The sequence below is a fragment of the Hyaena hyaena genome, unplaced genomic scaffold (genome assembly GCF_003009895.1).
Source record: "Hyaena hyaena isolate Hyena2069 unplaced genomic scaffold, ASM300989v1 scaffold_263, whole genome shotgun sequence".
NCBI lineage: Eukaryota > Metazoa > Chordata > Mammalia > Carnivora > Hyaenidae > Hyaena > Hyaena hyaena.
Window position 1 is genome coordinate 1,068,362 of NW_024080897.1, and position 14,299 is coordinate 1,082,660.

General features: G+C 44.0%; 1 protein-coding gene across 1 annotated transcript in view; it reads right to left on the reverse strand.

Annotated features, from left to right (window-relative positions):
- The window catches only part of ABCC4 (ATP binding cassette subfamily C member 4), a 259,478-nt gene that overhangs the window by 80,439 nt on the left and 164,740 nt on the right, over nucleotides 1-14,299 (reverse strand). Inside the window, exon 20 of the mRNA XM_039245707.1 lies at nucleotides 9,551-9,630. Within this exon, the coding sequence (XP_039101638.1) occupies nucleotides 9,551-9,630 (80 nt within the window). The remainder of the gene's footprint in view (nucleotides 1-9,550; nucleotides 9,631-14,299) is intronic.

The following is a 14,299-nucleotide window of genomic DNA, read 5'->3' on the forward strand; positions in this document are numbered from 1 at the left end:
AAGAAAGAAAGAAAGAAAGAAAGAAAGAAAGAAAGAAAGAAAGAAAGAAAGAAAGAAAGAAAGAAAGAAAAGAGCCAGCACCACAATTTCTATCTCAAATACCACAGGATCATGTTATATGAGCACTTTTACAACTTTTGTTGAGGTGGCAGCACCGGAGGTAACAGATGACAAATAATTTAATTATTATTAGAGATTCCATCTGGAACCTCCCTCACTGAGAACACTGCAATGTGCTCAAAACACAGAGAGGGGCACTCTGCTTCCCCTTCATGAGCATAAACGAGTGTAACTCAAAAATAGAAAAATAAAAGCCTCAAAGTGATAGGTTACTAGCTGTACGATCCTGAACAACTTATATAACTTCTCTGGGCTTCATGTCTGTCATCTGTGAGAACAGCACAACTGTATATACCTCATGCAGTTGCCAGAAAAATGAGAGGTTACACAAACAAAAGATCTGAAACGAGTCTGGGCACCCAGGAAGGAGTCTCTAAACGTTAGCTAGGATTAATGTCATTTCCAGGTCATGTGGACTGCCCTTTGTGCTGACTTTAGACTTCCTGGCTAAGAGCCACTTGACTGTGTTTAGAAAACAAGATGTCCAAAAGAGAAAAAGAGACAAAATTCAGCTTTGAAAAAAAAAAAAAAATCCTACACCATCCTTTTTTTCTTTTTCTTTTTTTTTGCATGTTACCTCAGCTGGGGGCAACCCGGTGCTTGGGAGCCGCTGTCCTCAAAAGGGCAGGCTGTTGGTGGACCAGAGGTCCATGATGACCGGAGACAACCACTTTCCTATTTGGGGACCGACTCAAAACAGTTTTCATGATTTGAACGAAACACCAAGAGCTGATGTGCCTCAGTTCCTGAAGCAGTGCTGGGCGTGAGAGAATGCTATGGAATGCAGCCCCAGAGGCTTGTCTCTTTGGGATTTTGAGGACTTACATTAGAAAACTATTTGAGCCTCATGATTAGTGTCAAATATGTTTTTTTTTTTTAATTTGAAGTAAGAGCATAATGTCCCTCCTTGGCTTAAAATATTCCAGTGGTTTCCGATGCATCCAGAAAAGAACCTGAACCCCTTAATCTACAGGGTCCAGTTCTGCCTACGTCTCCACTCTGTTCACGGCCTGGCTTTCCCTCTCCCTGGGAAGGCGCCACTTTGCCCCTATCCTGCGCGTCTGCACCTGTTTCCTTTCCTGAGCCCCCTCTCCCGCCAGTCTGCTTCCAGGTCTTTCCTGCATGGCTGCTTCCTTCATATTTCCCAATCTCAAACATCACTACTTCCTTGAGTACCATGTTCCAAGCACTCCCGGAAGTCATCTGCAAAGCCTTTCCATTCCTTAATGCACTAAGAGTTTATTATAACTGCCTTATAAACTTACCTGCTGACCATCTGTCTTCTGCACTGGAACATAAATTCCCAGAGGCCCACGCTCAGTTCACTTTTCTACACGCCAAGGTCTAGAAAAGTGCCTGGCACACAGCAAGTGCTCAGTAAGTGCTGACTGGTTGACTGGAAGGGAGGTCGAAATGAAATATGCTCAACACTGCTCTCGGCCACGGTTAGGGGACCCCAGCTTCTTCAGAGGGGGTGGGGATGGTTTTACTGAAGAACAGAGTGCCCACAGAAGGCTTCACTAACAGGAAGAAGAGACTTCTGATGGTCCTTGAAGAATGAAGAGGGTCCCACTGGAGGCTGCGTCAAAGGTGTGTATGTGACACACAGAAGAGCACTGAGAGCCCAGCTGGCAGGCATGTAGAATTTCCTTTCAGGAGTTGTAGAGAGATTAAATTTAACAGCTAGGAAATCAGAATCGTACTCTCTAGGCCTGAGCTCCTTTGTACTACAAATCACCAGCAAACAAAGCAAAACAAACCTATTTAGATATATATTCTGAGAGCACACTGCAGGGTGAGGAAAGAGTGTGAACCCCGTTCCCACGTCGGGCACCGCCCATCTTGGAGGCAAATGGAATGTGGTTATCCCTCACCCTTCTGTGACATATTAGAGTCTCTGGTTCAGAGAAGAAAATAAATTTAGTTCTGACATAAGCAAATACACTGGCATCTGCAAGCTGAGAACAAAGGTACCGCTGGTCTCAGAGGACCATGGGCAGGTTAATCCATGCACCACAGTGTTCGCGAGGTAAAGACAGAAGAAACAAATAATCAAAGGCAGTCTTTCTTTAACTACTAAATGTTAAATTATCTAAGATCTCATGTAAGGGAGTGAGAAGGAATTAGCTGAGGAAAAGGATACAGAATGAACACTTTAAAGTAATAAAAATCATTAAAAGGATCAAGTATCTCTCAAAGCTTATCAAAAATACCAAGGATGAACAGAACTGTCAGAAAGAAGTCGACCACCCTTGGCACTAACTCTGTCCTTTCAAACAAAGCTAAGCAACTCCCTTCCACCTCCTGTCTCTTACTGAGCTCACACTCAGTTCCCACAAGGGCATTGCTTCTAGAAGTACTTTCTGCTCCACCACCCACAGTGGCCTCTTCTCTCTGAAGGAAGGGCACTCCCTGAAAGCACAGGTGAGCTCCTGGACTTAGTTTGCCTTCCAGGACTTCCTCTGGGCAACTCGGCAAAATTAGCATTCCACACTCAGCCAAGGAAGAATTTCTGGATGGCTCCCTCTCCTGGGGGCGGGAAGGGAATGGCGGAGAGCCATGAGGGGAGGGTTTCGTGCTTGCTCACCTCTATATCTAAGGACCTCAACTCTAATCCCTGTTTATCAGCGGGATATGGGAGTAAGAGATACATTACCCGCCGCAGTGTCCCCAACACACAAGCTATAAAACTCAAACAACACTGAGCAAATTCCTTCAAAAACAGCTTGGTCTCAGCTCAACTTCCTCTCCTCTGACTTTCAGCCTTTGCAATCTGGCCTCCTTCCATCCTGAACCTTCTCCGGCTGCTCACTGGACTCCTCATCATCAATCCAACCGACAGCTTTCTGCTTCCTCACCCGTCTTCTTTTGGTTTTCCAGCACCGATTTTCCTCCTCTCTCCCTCACTGTTCATTCCAGGTCTCGTCTGCCTGCCTTTTCTGCCTTTCTCTTCAAATATCTAGGTTTCCATAAGGTTTTGATCTTGGCCCCTAAAATGCTTCACTGTCTCTGGCCAAGCTTATCCATCCCTCCCCCCGCCCCCCCAAATCAATGACCTGCTCAGGGAAGAATACACAGGCTCTATACTCATGCCACATCTCTCAGATACCAGGCTCATACCTCCAACTACCAGCTGGACGCCCCCACCTGGATGTCCCAGCACTCCCCTTAAGAGAAGGGAACTCAAAGTCGCACACGAGGACTGGAGATCAGACTAGTCTCAGGCTAGAGCCATATCTGCTCTCCTACACAGTCTCCCTCCTTTCATGAGGTCACCCAGGGCTGTAACTGCTGACCTTCAGTCTCTCCCAAGAGAGTGTACCTCATGTGACATAGGAATTAAAGGATTTTTTTTTTAAGTTTTATTTTTGAGAGAGAGAGAAAGTGGAGGGCGGGCAGTGGAGGGGGACAGAGGATCTGAAGTGGGCTCCATGCTCACAGCAGAGAGCTCGATGTGGGGCTTGAACTCATAAACCATGAGATCATGACCCTAGCCGAAGTTGGACCCTTAACTGACTGAGCCACCCAGGTGCCCCTGGAAGACAGGAATTAAATGTCATTCAACTCTGCAACCAAGCCCAGCACGGTGCATGGCATGTTGGACACAGTGAGAGCCGGCCAAGTGAAGGAGGATACAGGCTCTGTCCTTCTCATCCCTCATGGCAGGAGCCCAATGAAAGATGGGGGGGGGGACACACAAAGATAAAGACATGTGACAGGAATGAGAAAATATGGTAGCATTACAAATGTGCACACCACAGATATATCATAAAAACAGTGTTTCCCTTTCGGAAGAAACAATCAAGAGTCTCCATTATATATCTAGTTGCACATATTTTGAATTCCATTTTTTTTAATGTTTTATTTATTTCTAGGAGAGAGAGAGAGAGACAGTGTGAGCAGGGGAGGGTCAGAGAGAGAGAGGAAGTCACAGACTCTGAAACAGGCTCCAGGCTCTGAGCTGGCAGTCAGCACAGAGCCCGACGCGGGGCTCGAACCCACGAACCGCGAGATCATGACCTAAGCGAAAGTCAGACGCTTAACCGACTAAGCCACCCAGGCGCCCCTAGTTGCACATATTTTGACAAAACAACAGAGCTATACAAATATTACACCTGTGTAATTAAAATTAATCATTAAAAATTAATTTTAGTCATTAATTAAAACTTAAATGTCATTAGAATGTTAAGAACATTACATCTTTTGCGGGTAACTTTATTAATTAGTGATTGTTTTAAGAAAATTAAAGACTAGGGGCGCCTGGGTGGCTCAAACAGTTGAACATCCAACTGTTGATTTCAGCTCAAGTCATGATCCCAAGGTCATGGGACTGATCTCTGTATCAGGCTCTGTGCTGAGCATGAAGCCTGCTTACGATTCTCTCTCTCTCTCTCTCTCTCTCTCTCTCTCTCTCTCTCTCCTTCCTTCTCTTTTTCTCTCTCCATCCCTCTGCCCCTCCCCCAGCTTGTACACTCTAATTAAAAAAAAAAAAAGAAAGAAAGAAAATTAAAGACAAGATTTATGCTGCTGGTATTTGTGCTATGGCTTTAGGAAGTCAGCCAAACACTCAAAAATGAGAATTTTAATTACTGCCTCTATGCTTTGTTTCTTCACCCAAATACATCATGTTCTGAAGGCCAAAGTCCTGTTCATCATTGATATATCTCATGTCTGAGGTCTAGATGAAGATCTTGACACTATTTGTATTTTGGTCCCTATTTTTGTAAAGATATTTAGTTTTAACATGTAAAGAACTATATCTGGCTTGATAGATGACTTGGTTTTAAGAATATCATTAATACTCAAAGCCGTTACAATTTTTGTGAAAGCAAATAAACAAAACATGTCTGAACACCACCGGCAAGCCAGATGGGTGCTGCCAGCCACTGGCTAACTTAACTGATAAGCCCAGGGCAGCCCAAGGTAACCTGCAGACTGCTTTTGTTTTGGGTTGCAGGAATTATTTATTTCCTACCATGTATTCAGAAATTTCCCTCGCTTCTGGCCCAGTCTTCCAAAATGCCTCATTGGTTGAAAATCGAACTTCCTTCATTCACGGCCATTCCTTGCCCAGGTCAGTTCAGGTTCCCAAACCCTGCCTAGGAGGCCCACTGCTCTGCAGATCGCTCACTCTAACACAGGACAACAGGAAATGACGTACAATTTCAAAATTCACAGTGTCACAGTCTCCCATGAACTGGATTAGGAGCAGCTAACTATCCAAGCAAAACAAAACAAAAACTAAACAAAATAAACAAAACCGTACAAATATTGACACAAATACAAATCTTTTGTTGAAGTTCAAGGGACAAAGTTGGGCAAATAAGCTCGACCTGGCCAGCAAATATACTCAGAATTTTCTTATTTCATTGAGTCAATGGGGTAATAAAATCTGCCTCTGATTTCTGACTCGCTTTTACAGAGTATTACCGACTCCGGCCACCACGGCTCAAATGGAAGATTCTGTTCTCTGGTCTCTCCCCAGTTTCTTAGCATCAGACTCCGCTGGGAAAAACAATGAAGTTCTAACCCAATGGTTCACATTTCTGAACTCTGACTTACAAAACCAACAAAACTATCATTGTCTTAGAGAAAAAGCAATCAAACATGCACAATATGGATTAAAATGCTCACATGGATAAATGTAATCACATTACTTCTGTATCGATTTGATTTTGACTCTCCCGAAAATGCAGGATCGTGCGCGTATCTTTAGTAAGGGAGAAAGATAACACTACACATGACAGTCTTAATTTGAATATTCTGATAAGTGGAAAGCTTAACTCCCTATTCATGAAGATATCTCAGCTTTAGATTTCAGTTTGCGTTCTGTTCGTTACTATATAAATCCTGCCAAGTTCTCTCTGGCTCAGGAAAACCAGATGTAAAGGATATAGAGACTGGGAAGGCTCACAGCTCCTGCAAGAGAATACCAAGGGGAACTTCTTGACAAGGAAATTCCCCGTCCTTTGAAAACGCAACCGTTTCAATTAAACTTACCTGTTATGTTCCAAAAGCCTCAAGATCTGTGAGCTTCCCTGGGCACGGGAGGGGCTGCCAGAGTCAGAACATTCTTACCCAAAGAACTGGCTGTGAGACATTCAGATCGGGGGGCTTCCTGATGCCAGCAGCTGATGCTGCTACTGACATCAGAAACAAAGGCAACGAGGCACTATTCTACCCTCTCAGTTCCGAAAGGGGCTAATGGAACTCTCTGGAAGAGCTCATGAGCTGGACGAGAGGTCTGAACGTTATTTTCTTTTGAGATTCCCATGCTATTGGGAAGGTGCTGGGTTCACATAGGTAATATTCGAGACACCTATATGTTTTCCCAAATATTTACAACTTTTCAATTTCTTAGGGGACTGAGTCAACATAGGTAAAATTTCCTTTAAAAAAACCAAACTTACCCACCTGAGAAAGGGCAAACAAAAACTAGATCAACTACTTAAGCAACGCCACAAGCTGAGTCAAGCTGATTGTCATTTTGACCTTGCTTTGCTTTAATTCAGGAGCCTATTTAGAAATGTAACATGCGACCCTCTTCATTCGGCTCAGCTAGCAGAGCTAATAGGCTTCTAATTAATTTCCAGAAGATTGCTGTTATAACTAACAGGTTTTAAACATTTGGTTGATTGGGGAAAATGAATTGAATATAATGTATTTGATTTGGGAAATTAGTTTTCATTCTATGTGCTTACCCTAATAGTGTTTATTTTAAGTTTACATGATTCCATTAAGAGTCTCAGAACAGCACCGGGTTGTTTTTACCCGTACGGAGTCCTAACCAACTTAAGAAAAAAAAAAAATCAATTTACATTTTGATTTTTGTTGGCCTTTATTTGAGGGCAGGTTAAATTCATTTTTGTGGCTTTAATAATTTGAAAAAAAATCTTTGCTCACTAATATGCCAACGGGCCCAAATACTTCAGAATGAGTCCAGTGATACCTCAGTCAAAAGCCTGCTCATCGCATGCAAATCCTTTGGAGAAAGGCCTCTGCACACAAAGTAAGATGAACCAGTTACTGCATTGTTTATGAAGTTTCCCTTGATTCCTCCTGACAACCATTTAAACAATGAATGTTGGGAAATGTCCCTCAAAGAATCAGCAACAATGGCAGGGATCAGAGCTTTTATATCTAGCTAATACTATTTTTAAAAGGAGAAAATATTTCTTCCTGAAGGGATTATGGGAAGCCTTATTAAAGACACCTGCAAACAAAACAAGTGACAATAGATCTTTATCATAATTGATAACTGAGTTATCCTTTAGACAAAACTCCTTTCTTGGAGACAATAACATCGAGATTTACCTTTGCTGTTAGAGTCGAGCAATCAGCTAATTGGGACTGCTGGCCTTCCACCAGGAGAAATCTCACCAAGATTAAGTGAGCGGATAATAAAAAGGCCCTTGTCTCTGTGGTTAAAGAGAAGTACAGCTAGACTAGAATTTTCTCTCCTGAGGCTGCTCAGAAAGGTGTATAATGAACTCAGCCAGCATCGATCCCTGTGTCCAGTTACATCACTCAAAACTACATGGGTGACTCTAATCACGAGGACCAGCGATGGGGCGGCCAGCTTTGCAAGCTCAGCCACCGCCTAACTTGCACTTGCAAACAAACAGAGCCTCTCCCCACATCTTCTCAGACTGATCAGCAATCACTGTCAAAACGTGACCCTGTCTGAGTGAAAGACTGCTTCTTGGGGATAAATTACAGAGCGGAACCCAGCAGGGCACTTTTATAAACTAAGTTTGCAGAAGAGGGAAGGAAAAATCAGAGATCTGTGCGGTAAAAGTACTCTGCCTCGGAGCCTCCCTTCTCCTGGCCAGTAACAGTGTGTGCCTGCCCTCGTCGGCTATGCTCTCTGCCGCCAGACACTCACTGCTGCATCTCCCTTGTGACTCACAGAAATGCCTGTGGTCATTTTGGGCCTATTAGTTAGTGATTTTTTATGACACAGCTAATTTTCCAAATTAAGTAATTCTGGCTCCTTTTAAAACAGTGGCTCCAGGGGGCGCCTGGGTGGCTCAGTCGGTTAAACATCCGACTTCGGCTCAGGGCATGATCTCACGGTTCGTGGGTTCGAGCCCCGCGTCGGGCTCTGTGCTGGCATATCAGAGCCTGGAGCCTGCTTCAGATTCTGTGTCTCCCTCCCTCTCTCTCTCTGCCCCTCCCCTGCTCATGCTCTGTCTGTCTCAAAAATATATAAAAAACTATTAAAAAAAATTTTTTTTTAAATAAAACAGTGGCTCCAGAAAAATCCCTAAGTTTTAACTGGAAGTGCATCTGGGCACTGAAAAAAAGTGTGGGGAAGGCCGGGGGTGTGGGTGGCAACCATCAGGATGAAGCCCTAACTGCAGACCTCGGTGGGAGCATTCCTACCTCCTGGCCTTACATAGTGTTCATGACTAGACTAGTCAGAGAGAGTGAAACACAAGGTCATGAAGTGTCAGCAACAGCAGCAGCGATTTTAGAATATGTGCGTGCAGTTGTTGATAAATGCGTTTCATTTAAAAAGAAAAAAAAAAAACACACCTTGGAAATGAAGAAGAAAGTCCCCTGGCCTGAATCACTGAAAAGTAGACAGAATTAAGCAGCAGGAAAAGCATCCCACGTGGGCGGCAATACTGAGCGAGCAGATGAGGCATGAGATGACCCAACATCCTTCTTTAGAACCTCAAGTTCACAGACAAAACAAATGCTATTTGTAAAGGTATTTGTGGGATTGTTGGGTTTAAAACACACACACACACACACACACACACACACACACACACACACACACCCCTTAACACTTATTGCAATCAACGTGTGAAAGAAAAGCTGCCTAGATAAACAAAAAAGACATTTTCTGAGATGACTTTGATCCTGGACTCAAATTATTGGCTTAAATGTACTTGCCTTTAAAGGCTCTGTATCCACAATAACTGCTCTCTATTGTCCTTGCTAACAAAGTATTATTTTCACCTTATTATTACTAATCTTTTCTTTGTTAGTAGCCACACCTGGTTTTATCCTCAAAAATGGTGCAGTAAATATTTGTCCTTTGTGGGGATACAATGCATAATTTAGTTAATCTAGGCTATCTTTCCGTGAGAGGTGATTGTTTCTCTATTATGAAATGTGCTCCCAGGCGAGACAAAGCCATGCCAGATACCTGGAAGGCAGATGCAGGGCCACTTACCAAGCATGTAGCTGCTTCGAACCAACCCTGACATGACTCTGTAGCCACTCCTACACAAGGCATTACTCATGTTAACTTAGCCTCCGAATCAGAACCACACCTTTCTTTTACAAACACGGCCTTTACTAAGATAACATGACATCGTCAGGCCGGAGGGCCCACCCTCGGCCCCCAAGAAGAGGACTTGAAAGAACAGGAACTGCAGTTTTCCATTTGAGATCTTGGCATCGCTGTTAACATTACCTGGATGAAATCTAGAAACGTCAGGGGCAGCAAGTCATCCATGTGCCCAATGTCTTTGGAGAAGCGATTTAAAATTCTTCCTGCAAGAACAGGATACGAGAAATTACTCATTTCCCCAGACAGGCCCTTGAAGAGAAACAATTCATAGACAAATCAAAACAGTATTTTAAATGCATATGTATTTAATATATTACGCATTCATACAAAATAAGCCGATGTCCGTCGTAAAGGAAAAGAAAATAGGATGATACCTAAAGAGAAACAAAAATACCACCAACTGGCAGTGGGCAGGGAGTTGAAATTTGGCCAATTTTTAATAAAATGGAGGGGAAGAAACTCTTACAGCAGGCTCGGGAAGGGCTGGTGGATTTTAGAACATTCCCTCCTTGGAGATGGCATCTAAGATGCCACCGGGGGGCTGGGTTGGTAAATAAACAACTGCAAAATACGTAAATGGACCCCAACTGTTATACTCATTTTGCTTTAGTTATCAGAATTTTGCTAAATGGTATTTTTTTAAAATAAATGTAATTATAACCTCTCTTTTTTAACTCCCCTCAGAGTGGCTCACAGCACCTCACATTTTGGCACATGTTGGAATTCTGCCATTACTCCCCTGGTTGTGAGTTCTCTAGTGGGGCAGTAAGTTGCTGTTTTCTGAGGTACACCGAGTGTGACACACACAGACTCATTCTTGGATTTCCAACAGGACCAGAGGAACGTAGGCAGGAAAAGAGAATTATTACTTGAGGATTAAAGATGGTTTCACATTACTCGTTGTATTTCCCTTCCCAGAATCCATGAGAACAATACATCCTAAAGGCTTCAGATCTGGAAAGTGAGAATAAGTTTCTAAAAAATATCTAGTCTTTTAAATGAGAAGATTTTAAAGAAATTGAAGCTACACACACACACACACACACACACACACACACACAGCCTATTTTGGTGTAAGCAACTCCTGAGAAATGTGTTTGTCCAGGCCCCTGAACTTTAGTAATGGAGGCTTCAGGAAGCCAGCCTGCAGGCAAGTGTGGGTACAGGGGAGCTGTGACTTCCTCCCGCCAGACCAAGCCACAACTGGACCCTGAATGGCCAGAGGCTGGCGGCCAAGCCACCACTGCCGGGAAGCGCAGGGTCACTCAAACCAAGATGGCACAACTGAAAGCTTGGCGAGGCCACACCATGACACTCCCCGGCCTCCATTCTCCTGACTCTGGCTTAGGAAATACAGGCTCCAGAAGCAGCTTCTTATGGTGACACTTTTGGCAAGCCAGGTGACAGCTTTTCTGAGCCTCAAATAATACCTCCTTGAGAGGGCGATTTGGAGGATTAATTGGGCTCATGCATGTGAAAGAACCTAGTCATGATGTCAGGTGCATTATCAGGTGCTGAAAACAAAACACCACGGTAAGAGAATTGCTGTCACCCAAGGATCCGCAGCCAGGCTCCTGGGAAAGTCTGTCCACCTGGCACTGTCAGGTCAACCTGTTAAAATGCACATTCAGCTGAGAACAAACTGAGGGCTGATGGAGGTGGGGGAAAGGGGAAGGGGGGGAGATGGGCGTGGAGGGGGCACTTGTGGGGATGAGCACTGGGTGTTATATGGAAACCAACTTGACAATAAACTATTTAAGGAAAAAAAATGAAATGAAAACAAAAAAGAGCACATTCAGTAGCCTCAGGCTGGAGCTGAAGATCCTGATTTCTAGCTCACAGGGCACAGGGGGCGGGGAGTGACGCCCTCTCTGCTGCTCCCCAGACCACACTTTGAGGGGCCAAAGGTTAGGAGGTTATTTAACCAGCTGTGCTTTAGAAACATTAAATTTTGAAGGGCAATTTCCCACATATTCTTCCAGATTTTGCGCACTACCTAGTTACTTTTTAACTTCCCAAAGTATCAATACCAAGATAAGGAAAATGTGCATCTAAAAATGTTAAAAGACACAGTTTAAAACATGTATCATTGGGGCGCCTGGGTGGCTCAGTCAGTTAAGCGTCCGACTTCGGCTCAGGTCATGATCTCACAGTTAGTAGGTTCGAGCCCCGCGTCGGGCTCTGTGCTGACTGCCAGCTCAGAGCCTGGAGCCAATTTCAGAGTCTGTATCTCCCTCTCTCTCTGACCCTTCTCTGTTCATGCTGTCTGTCTGTCTGTCTGTCTCTCTCTCTCTCCCCCTCTCAGAAATAAATAAAACATTAATAAAAAAAGAAAACACTTATCATTTCTTCAAAGGAAAACTACAACTTTTCAACATAGTCGGGACTCAGAACACTGCGAAAGTATGGTTCAGCTTAAAAAATACTGAAACCAATACTCAAGTTTGGTTTTGTTTTTTTTTTTCCCCAAGATGAAAAGGCAACAGAGAGATGAATGACACATGAAAACCATCCCTTTTACCTTCTACCAGATGCAGGAGTCTGATGGTCTGAAGAGACCCATGGTTGGCACACAGCATAAAATACAAGGAAAACACAAACAACTGAGAAAAACCGTCTCCCCAACACAGCAACTACAATCACTGAACTGAACTGGATGTCACTGTCAAAACCCTGAACTCTCGTTCACCAAGAGGCGGAGTCCAGAAAATGTGAGATTAGAAGAGTCAATAAGTTACTTCCTTGCTCCAAGAAACAATTAATGGGATGATTGGTGTTTGCAGACTATTTCATCTGGCCCTGCCATAGACTGTTAGAGTCAGAGCTGTGATTTCAAGTTCACGGCCTCGCAATTCTAAACTTTTCTCAAAGGTCCCCAAATCAAATCCGTATGAATTCCCTTCACACACATGGCATGCCTCTTCGTCCGAAGGGCATCTGGCCTTGCTGGAACACCTCCAGGGATGCGGAGGGAAGGGGGCTTCATGGTGGGGGGGGGACCCCAATCCATTTTCAGATTCTGTTCTGTTAGGCAGGGCTTTCTTACATTAAACCAAACCTCGCCTTCCTAGAACATGCAACCCTCTGCTTATTCTGCTCTTAGAATCACATGGAATGAATCTAATTTCTCTTGACATGACAGCCCTTCAAATGCTCGAAGAAAGTTAGTCATATCCTTTCCAGACTTCTCACATGCAGTCAGCCCCTGGTGCCTCAATGGGCCCTCATACCACACAGTGTCCCATCTTGGCCACTGCCTCCTGCCCAGGCAGATGGCCAGTCTCAGTGAATGCCTTGTGCCCGGGATTAAAATCAATAGCTCAGGCACCGTTTGATTACGTTGGGGCAGACTCACAACACCCTCTCCCCTATTCTGCACAGGATATATACCCAATCATGGGGCCAAGAAACACAGTCAGTTCTGGTGGCCAGGTCGCATTTCAATGAAAATCCACATCGCATGGGTAGATTGGGGGAAACAACTGGGCAATATGTATGAAAAACTTTAAGAATGCATCCCTCGCCTGGGTGGCTCAGTCCGTTAGACGTCTCACTTCAGCTCAGGTTATGCCCTCGTGCGTGGTTCATGAGTTCGGGCCCCGAGTCAAGGCTCTGTGCTGACAGCTCAGAACCTGAAGCCTGCTTCAGATTCTGTGTCTCCCTCTCTCTCTGCTCCTCCCCCTCTCTCTCCCTGCCCACCTCCTCAAAAACAAACATTAAAAATTTTTTTTAAAAGAATGCATCTCTTATGACCTGGAAATTCCATTTCCAGGGATATATCCAGGAAGTAAGTAAATGCATCAAAGATGTTCACCGTAGGTTATTCGGCAAGTGAGAAGTAGGAACGTGAACATTAAGTCTGAAACAAGTCTATAATGTATTGTGTGCAATTTAAATTTATCAGTGCTTTTTTTCTACAGTGACTGTGTGTGACTTGTGTAAGGAAGTAAGGTGGGGAAGGGAGAGAAAGGCTGGGAACAAAGAGGAGGGGGAGGCAGAGACTTCCCTTGAAGTCCACGCCGCCAGAGAGCCTCCTAACCGTTCTGTCCACAAGACAGGATCTCATGAAAGCGGTCGTCAGACTTCTTGTCCAAATACAAATTTGTAAGCGATTTTAAGAAAGGAGTCTATAGGGGAGCCTGGGTGGCTTAGTCGGTTGAGCGTCCGACTTTCACTTAGGTCATGATCTCGCGGTTCGTGGGTTCGAGCCCCGCATCGGGCTCTGTGCTGACTGCCAGCTCGGAGCCTGGAGCCTGTTTCAGTCTGTGACTCCCTCTCTCTCTGACCCTCCCCTGCTCACGCTGTCTCTCTCTCCTAGAAATAAATAAAAAAACATTAAAAAAATTAAAAAAAAAAAAAAGAAAGAAAGGAGTCTATAGTCTGAAGTGGAGTCAATCACCTATTAGTCAAGTTCTGACTAATAGGACTCCTCAGCCTCCTTCTAACCAAACTATAATGTGAAACTTCAAAGCTCCCTTGTCTAATGGGGGCTCTATTCTTTCTATGTGTTTTTAAAAAATTGTTTTAAATATTTATCTTTGAGAGACAGGCAGCACGAGTGGGAGAGGGGCAGAGAGAGAGAGAGGGGGAGACACAGAATCTGAAGCAGGCTCCAGGCTGAGCTGTCGGCACAGGACCATGAACTGTGAGATCACGACCTGAGCTGAAGTTGGATGCTTCACTCACCAAACCACCCAGGAGCCTCTTTTTCTTTTTTAAACAAAAAAGAAGGCATGATTAAATATCATAAAATATTGAGATATATTTTTATTGAGGTATATATTTTACATCCTATAATGTTCACCCCTTTTAGGAGTACAATTCAAACAATTTAAGAAATGTTACTGAGGAGTAAGTACAGCCATCGCCGAA